Source organism: Platalea leucorodia, assembly GCF_965183815.1.
Source record: "Platalea leucorodia genome assembly, chromosome: 4".
Classification (NCBI taxonomy): Eukaryota; Metazoa; Chordata; class Aves; order Pelecaniformes; family Threskiornithidae; genus Platalea; species Platalea leucorodia.
Genome location: NC_138826.1, coordinates 112866681 through 112885043, shown reverse-complemented (window position 1 = coordinate 112885043; position 18363 = coordinate 112866681). Strand labels below are relative to the sequence as shown.

The following is an 18363-nucleotide window of genomic DNA, read 5'->3' as shown; positions in this document are numbered from 1 at the left end:
GCAATCCAGCCCTGTACAGAGCGCTGGGCAGATCTTTCGAACTGCCGGTGGAGCTCCCAGTGCTGGCTCTCTGCACAGGGTGCTTCAGCCTCGGGGAAGAAAAAGGGCAGCCTTGCAATACGTACCATTTTTGCTTTGCAAAGACAAATCATGACAAAGCCCATCTGTTTCTTACAAACATATAAATTATTTTATTTACAAAGCCATGTTACAAAAAAAAATAATAATAATAAAGCAAAAAACAAAAAATACAATCGCTCACTAGAGAATATCTCCAGGCCCGGTGTTGAACCATGGCAGTATCAATCAGATACATGTTTGTTCTGTTTTTCCTTTTTTAAACTGTAAGCCATAGAATTTACTATTTACACCTACTTTAGACATTTATTCTGCTTACAATTATCACAAGCATGGAATGAATTCTATTTGATACTGCTAATACATAAAGGTGCAGGACAAAGAATGAAAATACTTAGTGTTACAAAATATGGATTGTAGAAAAGAAATTGGCTGTACAAGTATGGCATTTTTTTTTTTCTTAGAATGATTGGACATGCTTTCTTCAAAAGTCTTCTGGAAAAGGTTCTAAAATCTGTAGTAGGAAAGCACAATATAGCAGGTGCAAATTCATTTCTGTGCAACAACAGTTATTTAATATATCCCATGACTGACCAGCTATGCAAAACCCACAGAGTTTTGTTAAAGTGCCATGGGTCAACAGCATAACAAAATATAAGGTGTAAATAGAAAAATTTCTTTTTTTCTTCTTTTTTTTAAAACAATAGTTCACTGAGAATCAGCAATAATAGAATATGCTGTATAAACTATTCTCTACAAAGGTCGATCAGCACTATTTACAATTGTTACATCGATACAAAAGAAGGCATACAAGTTATCCAAGTCGCTTTTTATGGCTGACAGGCCTATGCATTGCGTATGTGTAACAACCAAAGCTTCTGAGCCTCTATTGCTGGAAACAAATCACAAGATTTTCAGGCAAATGGGGAAGAAAAAGAACTACCGACTGAATGCTACACTAATAATGCATTATAGGCTGGTCCAGTTTGTATCCATTTTTTTCAAATGTTTACTTCCATTTCACTTTTCAGGCTGAAATTTTTGATACAGGTAATTAAATAATGATTCTTTGATGAGGAAAGAACACTGTGGGATTTACTCGGTGCTTAACTTTCCTGAAATGCTGTCAGGTGTAAGCCAGTTGAAAAAAAAATTTAAGCAGCATTCAAAGGACAGGCTCCATATTCCAGCTTTCCAATTAAAAGATGCATGGAAAGAGCTAAAGCTTCCTAAAACTACAAAATTGCTCCTTCAGTCATTGATTAGCATTATTTCTCAGAAGCAACCACTGAATCTCACAACCACTGTTTTCCCTCAACAACTAGAAATAGCAGTTCATTGATTACAGAGGATGACTTTGTTACTGAGATTTTTAAACTCCTGCAGTTTTATAACTCAAAATAAATTAAAAAAATCAACATAGCACTGCTCCTAAAACTGAACAAGACAAAAATTGTGCAAAAATAACAAAGATATGTACACATTTTTCAGTCTGAAGAAATGTACAATAAAAACATAATTCAAAGAACATTTTAAAAATATAAACATTGCTTAAACTTTCCTAAGTTTCATACTGTTTCTGAAACTATACCGGTCAGTTAGCTCTGAAGTATAGCAAAACATAAATTATTACAAAATTAACACTATAAAAATTTATTTTAAGAATATTTCTAAACTTTTTTCAAAGGGTCTAGCCTTGTTTATAATTGCTTAAACATTTTTAGTCTTAAAATTTGCCTTAAGCCTTCTTTTTTTAAAAAAGAAAGTAGTAATAATCTCCCTATTTGCAGTCTCTCGCCTTTCCCCAAGATGTAAATAAACCAGCATATAAGTGCACTTTTAACACTGTAGAAATAAAAATTAACTCCTCTGTACTATTGTTCCAGTACCTAGTATTGGCTTCCTGATTATAAAATCTATATTTTATTAAAAAATTATTCAGTAATCCTATAAGAAACACTGTCAGTGCAATTCTATTAATGCAAACCAATCTGCCCAACTCCTGTCCCTGCAAACCCAAACTGTTAACTGACGTTATCAAGTGCTGTGATCTTAAGGGTCTGGAGATCCACCAAGATACGGGGATTTTACCTCTTGAGCCCCTGATAACATTAATGACAGCTTGGTGCAAAAATCCTCTATGCATTGATTGAAGTACAGATTCCTTAAGAGCCCGATCCTGGAAGAGGCTGAACACTCACAACTCCCACTGAAATTATTAAATGCTGTAGGTACGGAGCACCAGTCAGGATTAGTCCCTAAAGTTGCAGTGCCCCAGCTGTTTGCAGATTACTGAGAAATGCACTCAATTTTTATCCATAGGACAAGCTTAAATACAGAATTACTGTAATTTTTCTTTAATGAAAAAATTTGGAGATCCTTTAAATAAATTCAAATCATGATCTGGATTTTTTTTGGAATGTCCGCTGTGTTCTGGTAAGGAAACAAAGGGAGCATTGCAACGCTAACAGCTTTAAAAGGCATGAAACATAACCAAGCAGAACGCACAGATCAGTGGCAAATACAAGTGAAAAACTAAACAAATCACTATTACAGTTTTCTGTAAATTGAATTCTCTTTAAAACCACAAATTCATAAAAGGTTAAATCCATCTGCAGGACATAGAAAAGAAAAACCCTGTGGAGTAGGGCTGCTGAGAGCTAGAGATTATAGGCTGGTTCCTTTTCCTTGTTATGGAAGAGTCCTTATTCTACCAGTCCGGTTTGATGTCTTCTAAAAGAGAAACCAGAGCCAGGTTCAAAATCACAAAACGTCTTTCAGTACATAATACTTTAATAACATCTGCGTCTGACAGAACTCAAAGCAGGAATTTATTTCAAGTACCTGAGCTACATTCCCTCTCTGTTTGCTGATTACATGAGACCTTTAAGAAAAGGAACTGCTTTGACTAAACAGCCTATTTCCTTTTGGGACTGTCTGATTTTAGCAGGCTTTGGTGAATCTCACGTTCATTAACTTGGTGTATCATTACAAATAAAGAGCAGCAATTAGATGACAACTCTGAAGAATCTTTTCCTCTACACAGCATGTTTTCATGCACAAGGAATCCCCACACAGCATACACGTTGTCACCTTCCCTTAATAAAATGATCTAGTTACTCAGTATTTAAAAACCACCGCATACTGAGGTCTTGAAGTGTTAACACATTCAGGCACCTAAAAACACTATGAAGACAAAAACACTTGATTAGTTATAAACCTAGAACAAGGATAAAATCTGGAGAAAACAAGCTTTTAATACATAATTTGTATTAACAGGCACAAATAATTTGACTGTAAAACCACCATTCCATTAATGTTTGTTAAAAACCAAGTAGGTTTTGTAGGGAAAAGTAATATCTTTTTATTAAAGCAACAATAGTTGGAAAAACAGGCACGCTTTTATGTATACAAGCCCCTGTTCAGGTCTCAAATAGATGCAGCAACATTCAAATTAAACATGAATTGAGAACAATTTGTCTGAGTTTAACCTGACTGAGTTTAATGCGAGGGGAGAGAGCAGACAGGCCCACAACCGTTACCCTCGCAGCCACCAGTCCCCCGCAGGAGCACCTAAGAGTACACTGTCCTTCAGCAAACGCAGCAAGAAACTACGTAGAAAACTAGCGGCGTGAAACCAAAACAACCGCAGGGCACCTTTATCTCACGACTCAAAAATGGGAAACACCCAGCTATCGGTGGCAGGTGACGTTCCCAGCACCGCCGCGCGTCCGCTCAGCTCCGCCTGGACACCTTCGGAAGGTGAGCGGGGAGGCGAGCTTTCTCAGCAGAACTGCGCGCAAGCCACCGTAGGTTCAAAGGAGACTGGGTTTGCAGCCTGCACGATTCCCCGAATGGCTCCTTCTCACCCAGTCACGCAACCCGTGTTGAGTTAAGGACCCCTCTCCCTTCTCTTGAGGAACAACAATCTTCTCCTCCCTTCTCAGGTTGCCTGACCAGGTAACACAGTGGAGGAAGCCCAGAGCAACTGCTCTATGCTCACATTTAGCTTCACAGCTGCAATTCTGCTTCAAACTGCATTGCTGAAAGTCTGTGGTTCTGACTTGTATTCCTGAAAACTTGCCTGGTTTTTCCAGCTATAAACCCCAGCGTATAGCAGAGATTGTCTCCGCCTACAGACCCTGCTTCACTTGGGCTCCCTGGCTATCGTGGTTATAGCACCACCACCACTAAAAACAAGGGAGCTGAGGTTCCCCCAGTAATATCTTTACTGCCACAGCAGATACTTGCAGATCCACTTATTGTGACCTAATTAATAGCACATTTATAAAGAAATATTATAGCACAGTTTATGACTAAAATTTTATTTAGAGACTATTCAGTTGCTAGATTGCAGATGAAAGCTGTCAGCAAAGCGGCTCAGATTTATTTTGACAGTGACAAGCATTCATTAGATGGATAATCATTATTCATGGTTCCAAACACTAAAATCCTGTGTTAGAGTTTAAAAAAAAAGTTTAACAAAACTTAATACAGCTTTATTTTCTTTTGTATTTGTATTCTGAGCTCCATATTCAACTACCAAACTGACAGAAACGTATTTTTAACAATAAAGAGTTTGTGGGGCTTAAAACAAGCAAGCACTTCTATTTTTGATAAAGTTACAGAAACAGGCAGCTGAAAAGCTCCGCAATAGCCTCTGTTTACATAAGGCTGCCAGAAAATTGATGTTTTGTACTGTTAGGTTTTCCCCATGGGATCTAGGCAACCGATCCCAACAAGCTCAGCTCCTCAGGTAGTGTGTGTTTTGTAGTGACACAGGAGCAGGAGGTTAAAGCAAAAACAGTTTTGCACTTCAGAACGGCTTTATGCCATGTTTGTTACTGGCAGCTGGAGGACAGTGTCTCACACAGCAAAATGCCAGCCCTTAGAAGTACAAAGAAACTTTCCACTTCTTTCCCTTCAGAGTAGTTCTTCCATACGTATGCTGCTTTGCATTCAGCACCAAGAGAAAAAAAAATAATTTACTGTTTGGCAGTTCATCTCAAGACACAAGTGATTCAGAATATTTTTAATGGGGATACAGTTGTGGGTTATCCTTACTACAATCACTACTATTCTTTTGCTGTGTCTGCACAGCAGAGACTAAGCAGCGCATACATTTGGAATAACTACTCCTGTATAATTTAGCCAGAATATGTAACAGAATTCTAAAATACAGATTGGTTGTACAGAAAAATCCTCTGGAATTTTTGTTTACTTGTGACTACACCTTGCTGAGGTGGGAAACCTTTTCATACCAAGGATCTTGGTAATGAATTCTTGATAAACTACTCAACTTGGAGAGTCAAACAGTAGGGGCCATATTAAAAAAATAAACTCATCTATCAGTCCTCCAGACAGACGAGGGGTGGATCACAAGTGAAGAACCTGTCCTCACAAAAACGCCGAGTTACAGAATTTAACATAATTACCTGACTAGTAGTCTGTGTGACAAACAGCTCTGGCGGGGGTGCTAAGGATTTCTCACAGTCTAAGAATTCATATTATGCCTAGCTTAGTTATGCTTTTAGATTAGTTTCTCTGAATAGCCAAGTGCCCTGTCTTCTCTGTCCTGTTTCTTTTCTCCCTTTGCTGCTTTCACTTCTGGCCTATTTTTAAACGCTGTCCCTTCTGTGCCAGTGTGGGGACTCTGCTGTGCCATCTCGCTCAGCAGGGGAAGCTGGACAGAAAATACACATCAGCTTAGCTGGATCCGGCACAGACAGTTTCTGCTGCTGCTGCTGAGTTTGTATCACCAAAGCAACAGCCCGTGAGCAGCACGTAAGCCAACCTGAGGCCTATTACAGGTGGTGAAAAACAAGCAGAAAACTTGTTATTCATAAATCTCAGAGGGGAAAATAGGTGGAAAAAAAATTAAGTGAGAAGAGAAATCTAATATTAGTTCACCAAAAGACAGCTTCTATAAAGAATTGTATTCATAAGGAAATTGTATTTTAAGGTTATACAGTATAAAGTATTTCAAAACTGCTTAGAGACTACTTAAGTACACTTCTTTTTTAAAGCAACTTACTTGTCTGTTGTGTACGGGGTTTGACGTACTCGAAGGACTGGATTGTGACAAAGCTACACTGCTATTTTTTCCAATCTGAAAGACATTAATTGAGCGGTAGTGAGAGGCATATTTGTCAGCTGAATGCAGATGTTGGTAACGGCCTTCCCTTTCCCGTGCGAAGTGGCACTAATTGCCTGGCATTTGGAACAGAGGTATTTTGCTATTGCAAAAGATACACTTCTTCAGATAGAACTGTAATTATCTCTCAGCACCTGTATACTTCAAATAAACTCTTAAAAGGCATATAAATACTATTACAGGTCAGAAAACAACACAAGAAACAGTTACCAGGGGAATATAGATTGTAAAACCCCACCTCTCTAGACCAAAATACTAGTTTCTCTGGTTACTGGAGTCACTTAGTGCAGCCAGTCAGCAACTGAGAGAGCAGAGTGCTCAGGGTCACAGACTCCTCCCCAGTGGACCTTCCCCACTCCCGGGGAGTTTAAAGCAAGTGGCCAATCACCACAGCATGCCCTAAGTTATTCCGTTTTCTTCCATACAGAGTCTTCATTTATTATTGCTCAATAAAGCAAATATTAACCAGAAGAATCAAACTCCAGAGGTTTACATTTACAATTGTATCAATTTACTGCATCAGAGTATTTCTTTGGGAATGAGCGCAAATCGATAGTACACTTACACACATTTTCAAAGTACTTAGTTAAAATATTGCCGTATTCAATCTGCGTATTTCAATGCCTGAGATTACAGCACTCTGCAAGAGCAGTCTGTCTGAGGTTTTTCTACAATGACCCGTAAACACAGTGTAGGTATTTCTGTTGCAATACAAAAGGGGAGACAGCTGTTGAGTCAGAGGAGCAGCTCCTCAGGGGTTACAAGGCTGATAAAAATTAACCATGGACACCTGCCTGCAAATGGCAGGTGACGGGATTTTGCATAGTTATTCACAAGGTCACTGGACTTCAAGTAACGTCAACTTTCATCATTTGATGGAGAGGTGGCAAGGACCTGTCTTCTGAACAGTGAGAAATGCAGTTGCAAGTTGCTTACTGAAGAGATGGGACTGCGGCACTGGCTGCAGGGTTTTCACCAACATCCTCGTTTTCTCCTTCCCTTCTGTAACATCGTTTGTTATTTTGCCCTTTCACGTACATGGTGTAAGGCAGCCTTTGTCTCCCTCTCCCTATCTGCCCTTTCTCACAGTGACTGTTTAAAACAGTGTTCTTTATTCACATTCTATCCCGAAGAGATGTTTAAAGTTTTTATTTACAGCCAGTTCTGAAGGCAGCTCCCATGGGGCACAAAGATCAAAAGGGGAGGCCTCCGCCTATCCTCTTCCCTTTCGCTGGTTCTGCATGCCACAGCTGTTCTGCTCTAGGTAGTAACGCGCCATGTCAAGCTTTTCTTCAATGTACAAATCTTGACTAAAGATACAAAACCTTGCAAAATCTTTCCTATCCATTCAGAACACCATGACAAACCTTTCTTCTCTACATCCACCATTACAATATTCATAAAATCCTTTCATAATACAATACGTGTCCGTCTTTTAAATGGAAAAATAGCCACTAAGAAATCGACACGCTGAGATCCTAAAATCATGAAGGGGAATATTACACCTCTTATTACACATTATTACTTATATTATCATGTTACACCTCATATATTACAGACAAAGCAGCACCGGGGTTGGCTTCGAGCTGCTTTACCGTCCTGTCTTCACTCAGAGCTGGAAGGGCAGCGCCCAGGACAGAAGTGTAATGCAGGCAGACTGAACAGTTACAGCACTCCGTGAAAACAAGAAAGATTCCCAGTTGTGTTGGGTCTTTAACGATGGGAACACCATTTCACAAGGATTAGTGTGAGGCCAGGACTTAAGTCCCTTTTTTTCTTTTAAAAATAAAGTATACTTCAAAACCCAATGGTTAACACTTTCAGTTGCTACCTACCCAGGCCAGACTTGAATTAAATTAGAAAAAAACCACCTGAGCCTATCACCCCTCACGTGAGCTTTTTTCTATGTTCTTAGTCTCTTAATTTAATTTGCCCAATTACATCAGGGAACAGGAGGAAGATTTTAAGTAATACTGGGATTTTTTTTGGTGGTATTTTTACTGTGATTGCATTTCTGGAAAACAGCAAGTCAAAACAGCAGAGCTTAAAAGTGATTTCAAGTGTTGTATTCTCCAGAGTTTTAATATTCACATGTAGAGTACGTAATGTTATTGACCCATATACTTAAGTGGGTACACATTTCATTTATTTATAGCACAAATAAACAGTAGGAAATGTCTATTTTGTTACTGCATACAATTCAGTATCATTGTCACAAAGACAATTAGCTGCCAGCCAGACATCTGAAATACAATCAACTCCACTTTCCCTCCTGTTTTTGATTACTAGTGTAGCTCCAAAGACCAGCAATATAAGATGAAAGTGTGACCAGCTTTTACATATAGACACACACATATACGCATGTATACAAATATATGTGTATGCACCTGTACATGTATATAAAAACATTATGTTTAAAAATCTGTATACCATTACACTCATTACATATATTTAACTTTTTACTTAGGGAAAAATTATTAGTATTACTCACATATTTACAAATATTCAGAAAAGACCTCTAACTTGATTCTTTATGGTTTATTTACTTCCATTACTGTGCAACATGCTGAAATACACGACAAACTGCAAGAGGAACGTCCCACAGGAACAGATGTAATCACAAGGGGAGGCAGAATTTGAACTCGGAACCTCCTGCGTGTATCTCTAAGACTTCCTCAGACTGCACTAGCTACAGATACAGTCTATGTACTGTGAAAAGAGGAAACAACCCATTTCCTACTATCAATGTTTGTACCAAAATAACAATTTGTACTTACTTTTTCTTCCCAGGTGAGACAGTATATCTCAGGGTAATTTAATCTTTTTGGGCACAAACGTATTTCAGAAATCAGGTGTGTGACTGAATGAAGAATTTACAGCATCCTCCACTGACTTCAGTGACTTAAAGATTAGTTCTGATTGCAGGACACATTTAAAAGGCTTAAAATAGAAAGACAATGCCACTACACATTTTTAAAAGCCAAACAAATAATCTCAGTTGCACCTCTGCTGGAAGTAGGGAAGAGAAAATATACCTGCTAAGCCATTCTTTGAGACCTTCATTCTGTCTGCTGTAATAGTTTTAGAATTCCTTTACTCCCTTCTTCACTCCCATTTCTGTCTGCTATTACTTATGGATTGCCTTGCCTGAGACCTTACCCTCTTCATTTCCAAATTCCATTTGATGCGCAATATCCTTAGGAAATGAGAGTTTCACAGCAGTTCAGAAACAAAAAAAATCTCCTACACTACCTCCTCCAGATTTTCTGAGGTATTCTATTTTCTATGGTTTTGTCTTCCAGAGGCCAGGGCCAAGCTTTCTTTTCTGTGCACTGCACAGCACTGGACACGGTAGCAGAATGAAACAGTAGATCATTCTAAAGATTGTATCGGCAGTTTTTGCACCAGATTTTACTTCAGATATACTTTTGTCCTTATACAGCATCATTGAAAGAGAAGGCAAAGCTCTATTGCTAGTGACAATGAAGTAAGAGCGTGTAACCTTATCTGTTGCACTGAGTTCAATATTCTGAACACATGCACACTAAAAAAGATAACCAAATGTCCACTAAAGGTCACCTGGTTAAGATCTCAAATTCTTCATTTTTCCAGTTTCAAACAGGAAATAGCATCTGAGGTCAGGCATCTCAGACTCTCCCCACAGGGAAAGGTAGATGCAAAGCGTTTTACTTAAGGGACATGAGGGGACTTGCATAACATTAAAAGACGAATCAGCAACAAGTTTGGGAAAAGAAAGAAACAGAAATGCTGACTCTTATCTTCCTGTTTTAATGACACAATTTATTTTAGAGATGAGAATTAAGATCCGAAATTAATTTCTAAAAATTATTTATCCCTTCTGGACATTGAGTTTTATTTTCAAAGATACAAATGGCTACTTTATTAATTGAATAAAAAAATCTCATAGAATATTTTTTAAAAGTGTATATATATATTTTTAACTCTCAAAGCATCTTTCTATGATTGGTACAAAACAAATACAAATATGTTTCTGTATTAAACTAGAAAGTAAGTCATGTGATGAAAAACAATCTGAAGCAAACATAGTATTTTCTTTTCAGAATGCATGGAATATTTCAAGTAAGTCAGACATGACCTGCAAAAAAATAACTGGAAGAGTCCCTTACCTGCCGAGAGATGGAGCTGCTTGTAGGATCTGGCACCGCAGAAATAAGGTTGGCAGTGCTCTTTCTATGAACACTATTCATCCCAGGCATTTTAGTGATTTTACAGGCTTTGCTACTAGAACTAGAGTTTTTACGTTTTTTTCCTTCTGATTTGTCGAAAGAAAGGGGTAGAGAAGACACTGCATTGTGTGCTCCCAGGGAGTGGTCCCCCGAGTGGTGCACAAGAGAAGATACAGACAGATTAGAGGAGTCAATACTGCTTACTACCATGCTCATGTGTTTCACTGAGTCTGTTGAACTACTTGACAATGAAGTCCGTCCTGAGGGCTCCGATTTGGCACTGAGTGGGCTTGTTCCGTTATTTGTATTGTGCACAGACATACTGTTATAGGAAGATGTAGCCTGATAGGAGTTCAAAGTTGAACTGGGGTTCAGGACACAGTTCTTTCTGTGGGACCCTGAAAATGAAGAGGAGGAAGATGTCTGCAAAGATAATGAGGACGATGATGACGATGACGACTGCGGCTTTTTCTTTTTGTTACTTGAAGACTCATCACTCCGAGATGACAGGTCTTTCACTTTTGAGGATTTGCTGGTTTTTGTTTTGGATGGCTTGTGGGATGGGGAAGGGATGACTGCTGGCACTGGTGACACAGCTGATGGCGCCTTAAAAGTTGAGTCCATGATACTTAGGCTTGCAGCCACATGAGGAAAAGCTGTAGTGTGTGACATAATGGAATTCGTATCTGACGTCGTCACAAAGGCTGCATTTGATAACATGGCTGATGTCATTATGTAAGAAGAAGAAGTGATTCTTGAACTGATCGGTGTTGAAGGAATATACACCGCACTGGGGTTGCTGAAAGGCTGCAAGACTGATGCTGGAAAAGGAGTGGAGACATGTGCTGCTGGAGAAGGCATGGGACTATCTGCCGCAGGAGGAATTTTCCTAAATAGAGAAGGGGGAAAAAAAAAAAAAGAAAGTTTTAGATACCTAAAAAATTCCATCTGAACAACGCAGATAGGAAATGATTTCTGGGAAGGACCAACTTATTAAAAAAGGCAAACCTAGTTCATTCTAATTTTGATTCCTATTCTACCAATCACGTATATTTTAATATACACAGTTCAAAATCAGCTCTGCATTCTACAACAGCTTAAAAATGCTTTTACTTCTGAGTTTTTCCCCCTCTTTTTAAACTTGCAATTCCATTATGAGGTTCTTTGGGATTGAATACAAACAACAAACCCTAAAACCACATGTGTTTTAATATTGTAAGGATTTGGGAAAGCTGGGTCATGAAGTATAGTTTCCTAAAAATTAATTTTGAAATGAGTCACGTTAAATCTGTGAAGGCAGCAGAGACCTAACAAAAGATGATTAGGTAAAGAGCTATGCAGCTTAATTTTCCCTAGACAATTCTGTGATAGCCCATGAGCCCTAAACTGTGTAACTCTGTTGAACCAGACCTGAGCTCCACTTCAGCACAAGTGCCCCATGTAGCAATTAAGTGCATAGTGTTACAATTTAATCACTTTATTACAAATTTAATTTCCTTTTTTCCTCTCCTATTTTACCAAACAATTAAAAAATGCAAATAAAATGGCTGATGGTGGGATTTATAAACATTCTAGTCACTATGTTTCATTCATTGCATACGTTTTGCTTAGAAGTTCAAGTTGTGGAACAGTTTCAGTATCAACCTAAACTCACAGGTTAGATTTGATGAGGGCAGTAAATGAGCCAGTTTGGGGGTCTGTGAAGCACTTACTGAGCTTAAAGAGGAAAGGAGGAAAGCTCATCCCTTTCCCAAGGCAGTGCCGTTCCCAACAGCTCATCTGAGAGCTGGTTAGACAGGATTAACTAGGTAAGGTATTGATTAATTTCACTGATATTGAAAAATTGACAGAGTATTAAACAATGTTTGATAAGCTTGATATCTAGTTGAATAATATTCTGAGAATAAAATTTAATAATATTACCTGTGAAATTAGTAGAATGTATTCAACTTCCTTTCTATTCAGCCACCATCTTCTATTATTTTATCTAGTCCCAGTGTTAACAAAGAAGCAGACTTCCATAATGTCTCTTGGAAAATTATCATGTCAGCTTTTCTCATTATTTAGACTAAAATTTAATTCACAGTTTAATCCTATTTCTCTTTGTTAAGAAGCTGTAGATCACCATAAGTCTGCCCTTGTTATCCTCACTACTGGCACCTTTTCAGTTTTTAAAGGCTTACTCTTGCCCTCAAAGAAGTATGATAAAAGAGCAGCACTGGGTGTGCTGTTTTATCATAAATCAAATCCTAATTACAAGTGTTCTCTCCTGGTATTCTTCCTATGGAGTCTGTCAGACAGAACACTGTTTATGGCACAGTTACCTAAGGGATTACATACAGTCCATGCAGCCAGAAATGAGGAAGTCCTACTGCCTGGGACTTGCTACACGAACAAAGCTGCTTATCAGGTCCTTTCCTCAGTTTATTTTTAAAGAAGGGCCAATAATTCTTACCCACCTTTGTAAAGTACTTTGAGAACTAGGGATAAAAAGTGCTTTGTAAGTGTCATTATCATTCTCAAAATACGGCCTTGTATCCCTTTACCCATTGTCTCAGCTGGATGAGCCACAGCTACAGAGCTGCACTAGCACTGGCTATAAAATAACAGCTTTACGCATACCCCTGCTTGGGGAAGGCAGGAAAAGATCAGTCCAGAGGAGGGTTGAGGACAACAGAACACAATAGGGGTTAAGTACTGTGAGCTTCCTGTGTTATACAGACAAGTAAGTGCGGATGGAATTCATTAAAATATTAGAGATTACATAAACAGCTAGAATTTGGGAAAACATTTACAATTGGATTTAGTGGGAGCAGGATGAGGCCTGTTTACTTCTTGTATCATGTAACTACGACAGAGGTTATTTTTGTTTCTCATGATAGTAGTGGTACTAGTGACACATTTTCGCAGATGCCTGGGTATCTTTTCTCCTGACAAACAAAGCCAATAGATAACAAGTTTTAATCTTCCTGTTTAAGGAAACCAAATTAGTTTTATGTGTGGAAGGTGACAGACGCTAGTTGACAGCCAAATTTACAAAGTAGAAGAGAGGAACCCTTTGCAGATCAAACGTGATCTGTCTCCAAACAGACATGAAACTGGCCCTTTTATGGCAAACCCAACCATTTCCAAACTATGTCTCCCAGCACAGTAGCACTGTTACCATCAAGTTACCAGGTTAGTCAGACAAGCCAAGCTTTAGTGTTTCAAAAATATATTTAAATAAAAATCAAACCTTGTTTATCTAATGGCTGGCATCCAATGAATATAACACAGTCCTGATAATAAATAGTGACATGAAACACTGCACTTTAGTGTCATTGCATTGGAAGAAGAACGCGTGTTCTGTAGCAGAATACCCCCAAAAAATCAATCCTATCTGCAGATGCCATGAGCTTTTCAAATATTTATTTTTTAAAAAAGAATTAGCATCTTTCTTAGAAGTGCAGTCTATTTTAATGTATCTGTGTAGCCAAAGCCTATAGTGCTTGGAACCTGCATACGTGATATAGAGGTGCTTCAACAGTGAGTAATAATCGGATTTTTAAGAACCCAAAGCCAGTAAGGGCAATATGGATTAAAAAAGTATCATATTCCATCTATCTTATGCACAGGCAAATGTGTACTGAGTTCCTTACCTTACAACACATGAGTCTTAGATAGCAAAGTCTGAATGGGTGATATGGGTGCATGATACAGGTATAAAAATCTAGGCAAAATCTAACCTGTGTGTTATAAAACAATATGATATCAACTCAGGAAACACTGAGCTTTAATGCTTTTAAGTAATGTTAACAGAACTACTGAATTATTCCTCCCCAGATTCAGAGGGACTAAAAAAAGTGCTAAACCTGACAGAAATTTACATCAGAATAGGAGATTGTTCTATTGTGCTGCATATTCCTTAACAGAGAAGAGAAAATTTGTACTCGTATCACTGCTATGCCTTAATACAGAGGTAATTTTACAAATGCTTCCCATGGAGTGTTTAATTTGGAAGTTTTACAGAATTAAAAATGTTAAACTACCCACCAAGTGTAAAAATCCCACTTACTTCCACATCTGTGAGTTCAAGTGTTTTTCTACCATGGAGTTTAGTGCGAATCGAAAATGGTCCCATCTTCTGTCAAAGACATAGTACCCTCTTCCCATTAAGCGACTGCCATATGAACAAAACTGAAAGAAAAGATATTTCAACGTCGTTTATAAAAACATATTTCTACATTATAAAATAATTATCACTTATAGATCAAGGAACACCTTTGTAATTTGTATCATGCACATAAAACACCTTTAAAAAGGTGTTTTTCACTACCTGCAGCATAAATACTTTTTGCATGATATATGAAATATGTGCATAATGTTTCAACTTAGTGTAAAGTACACTTTATACTTCACTAACAAGTCACTTTAGTATCAGGTACCTATGTGAGACAGGGAAAGAACAGAAATACCGAGGTACTGTTAAGGAAGCAATTCTGGCTAATAATACTCTTACTGCCTCAGAATGACAGTAACACCCTTCTGTGCACATTACATCTTTTCACTGTGTAACAGGAATAAAAATATAACTGAAGAGGAAAAAGGTGCAATGGGAGCACCCTTAGTATCTATTTAATAAACAAACAAACCAGTGACATTTCAGTAGAAAAATAAATTATCGTCCGTGGCATCTGCGCTACAACAGAGCATCGGATGCACTCTTCACAGTGTATGAAAATCACCTAGAGGAGCAGTAAATATTTTGAGAATTCTGCAGAGCTCAGGAGTATTTGCACCGCTTCCTCTGGAGAACTTCCTGAAAAGTCCTACTACACTGAAATGGTATGGCCAGGAATCTACCCTTTCTTCAGTTCAGTCTCACTGATCTCACATTACGTAGAGAACTGCCGCCACACCTATTTGTGGGAGAGAAACCTGTTATAAATCATCTTCAGAAAACAAGACAACTCTCCATCACACCGGGACCAAGTCACACAAACTCTGGCTGAGAGCAGAAGCTACTGATGCAGCAGAAAAGCATCCGTTTAAAGTACTTTTCAGCTTAATGGACAGCAAGCAGTGACTGTAACTGTTTATCTTAAGTCTGTTTTATGACAAGGTTAAACAGGTTAATTAAAACCACCACCTAAATTGATAAACTAGCCTCACCTCCCAGTGATACAGATCAGTTACCACTAAGAGGTAGTCTCAGAAGCTACTGCCTTTTCCCTGTCCATTACTACCACCTAGCTGGGAGAGGGACTATGTAAGGAAAACAGTCCACTTCAATATGAAGTTTAGCAAGTTAGCATGAGCTGTGCTGAAGGCGATTTACACCATCTTTTCTGACTTCACGTTGATATGGACTAAGAACAGTTGCACTATCAGTAACTGCTTCAGTTGAGAGATGCTAAGATTTCAAAGAACAGATGAGTCAGTGGGATTTGCCTTGAAACAGAACCAGGATCCTAAAACAGAATGGCTTGTGACAGCCATGTCTCACTGATGATGCCTGTACAAGAACTGGCTGCACTTAGATTATTTTTTAAATTGTCTGGACACACATGCAGTGAGCCTTTAGTTTTTAATTCATAAAGAAGCAGCCAGCAAAAATGAAGTAGAATACAAGAGTACCAAGGAAGCAGGAGGTTACTGCGTATCATAGTACTATATGGACTACAATAATTCTTATTTTCTGTGTAAGAACCAAATACAGAATTTCATCTGACAGTCATTTTATGTTCAGCTCATACTTTTTCCCAGTGTCTGACAGTAACAAGCTCTCCTTTGCTCTGCGGAATACAGACAATGCTACAGTTATCACAGTGTTTGGTTTATTCTGCATATCATATGGAAAACACATTAAGTGAAGACTTCATTAATTTTACTCCTTGGCTCAACTTTGATGTGAACCAACTGCTTACAAGTTCAAGAGCTCTCCCACTGCTTCTTGGTTTGTACAGTGTAAACAAATTCACACTGCAGAGATAATGCCACAAGGCAGCTCTTACTGCTTACAATGAGATTTCTCACTAACATGGGAGAAAGACAAAAACAGCTGCCAGAGAAAGAAGCACATACTTAAGCCACCGCCAGAGCAGACGGGCTACGCCATGCTCTAGACTTTCCATTTTCAGATGAATGGAGCAATAGCTTCTAAGTCCACATACACTCACATAAATAATACTTAATTACTGCATCAAACCAGACTGCAAAAATCAACGAAGCACTGTAGTAGCCCTTTGCTGCCGTATGATTTTCAGAACTATAACCAATTGCAAGGTACAGTTTCGTAAGAACTACGACAACAAAGAGGTTATCTGTTCATAACACATGTAAAACAATGCAACTTTTCTCAGTTTAGCAGAATTACACCCAAGTTGCAGTCTACTGAGAGGAAAATAAAAAACTAGAACTTCTGATTTTCTGCTGCTCATTCTGTCCTGCAACCTAGCAATGTTTGTCACGTGCACTGACCAGTCTTCTCCTCCTACCTTATCCCATCCATACCATTTTCTGTCAAATATATTTGTTCTCTTTAGAAAACAGTTTTCAGAATGTAAGGTCCTCATTCCTTACATTTTTACTAAATTACTTCTTTTTTCTCCGCTCTCTAATTACGTAAGAATAACGGCAAGGCATGCCAGAGACAGACACATACCCCAAGAGGTCTGGGATGGTGTCCAGAAAAATGACAGTCTAATTTCTCAGATTCTTCAGCTCCATCCGCTTCTCCTTCATCACTGGACAATCTGCTTGTTAAATCTCCTCCCATGGAAGGCAGTGGCAGTTCTGGTACGTACCCACTGTGGTTTGAAGAACTGTTGCTGTTTATGCTATTTGCAGATGATGGTCTAGAAGGAGAATATACATTTAAATCATCAGTGTTCAAAGGCTCTGCAAACCTACCTGCCGGAGTCAAGCATCAAAGTATATTATACCAGAAATGATCATATAAAGAAGGACAGTAAGATACAGAATGGCTGACATTTGGTCTTGTCAGAAATATATCATGGGTTAACGTCAAGTTAATGTTAGCTGAAGCATCTTTGTATTGCCTGAGATTTTAAATTTGCCATGAGGTTGAGTTTAAGATCTTGAGAGAGGCAAAGTATATTAAAAATGCAAACAAGAATCAGATGTGTAAGATCTTCTTACACTGCACCATTGCTCTGCTTGATCTCATTGATCCCAAGGGTCCAGTTATGAAATTTCATTTCACACCAAAATACTACTGAAATTAGTGTACTAAACATAATAAGAGTGTTTAGCTGACACCCTCTACAGCTAGTAGTAAGTGAAGTAACTGGGAGGACCTCTTACAGCATGTAGGTTTTCTTTACCTTTGTCTAAAATCCAGTAAAACAAAGTGGGAATGCCTTTGCACCGCAGGGCACGATGGTGCCTTGCCTTTCAAAAGTAGCTTGGAAACAAATCATGTTAGCAGTCAGGGTGAAAAGGATTCTCAGTTACAGTCTGCACAACCAAGTAGGTATGTGGATCTCTGAGGCTGGAGGAGATCTCCGCACTGAGATGATCTTCTTCAACCTTGTGAATTTATGCTATCAGGACACAGCAGTCACTAAGACTGTGGACAGGTGCCCTCTTCTGAACTGAGCAGGGATTGCTCAGCCATGCCCATCAGCTAGCAATAACTGCTGCAGTTGCTGTTGCAAGGGATAGATTGTGCGAGTGCTCCTCGGCCTTCAGGAAAAGTCGGCCAGGTGAGGCCAAGTCACCTTCAGTGAAACCAGCAAGCTTTGCCTCAGCAGAGCAGGGAGCACGCACATAACCTCTTCCAGCAGCAGAGCTGCTGGCTCCCAGCAGAGTGGTAGCAAGGCTTTCCTCTGGCACGGCTGCCTGCAAAAACAGACAGGACGACAGAACAGAGGCACTGCAGCGGAAACAGAAGCGTAGATTGTACAAACACAACGTACGACT

General features: G+C 38.8%; 1 protein-coding gene across 8 annotated transcripts in view; it reads right to left on the bottom strand.

The window, feature by feature from the left end:
- Positions 1-209: 209 nt before the first annotated feature.
- Positions 210-18363, bottom strand: part of ATXN7L1 (ataxin 7 like 1) — a 119603-nt gene continuing 101449 nt past the window's right edge. For 6 of the 8 annotated variants that reach the window (XM_082310740.1, XM_082310736.1, XM_082310741.1 and 3 more), the window contains 5 exons: positions 17084-17276; positions 14495-14616; positions 10381-11329; positions 6113-6187; positions 210-2811 (listed from right to left, as the gene is read on the bottom strand). In XM_082310740.1, the coding sequence (XP_082166866.1) occupies positions 2770-2811; positions 6113-6187; positions 10381-11329; positions 14495-14616; positions 17084-17276 (1381 nt within the window). In that variant the 3' untranslated portion in view covers positions 210-2769. Of the gene's footprint in view, positions 3265-6112; positions 6188-10380; positions 11330-14494; positions 14617-17083; positions 17277-18363 lie in introns of all 8 variants that reach the window. The other 2 variants (XM_082310735.1, XM_082310734.1) reach the window with 2 other exon arrangements.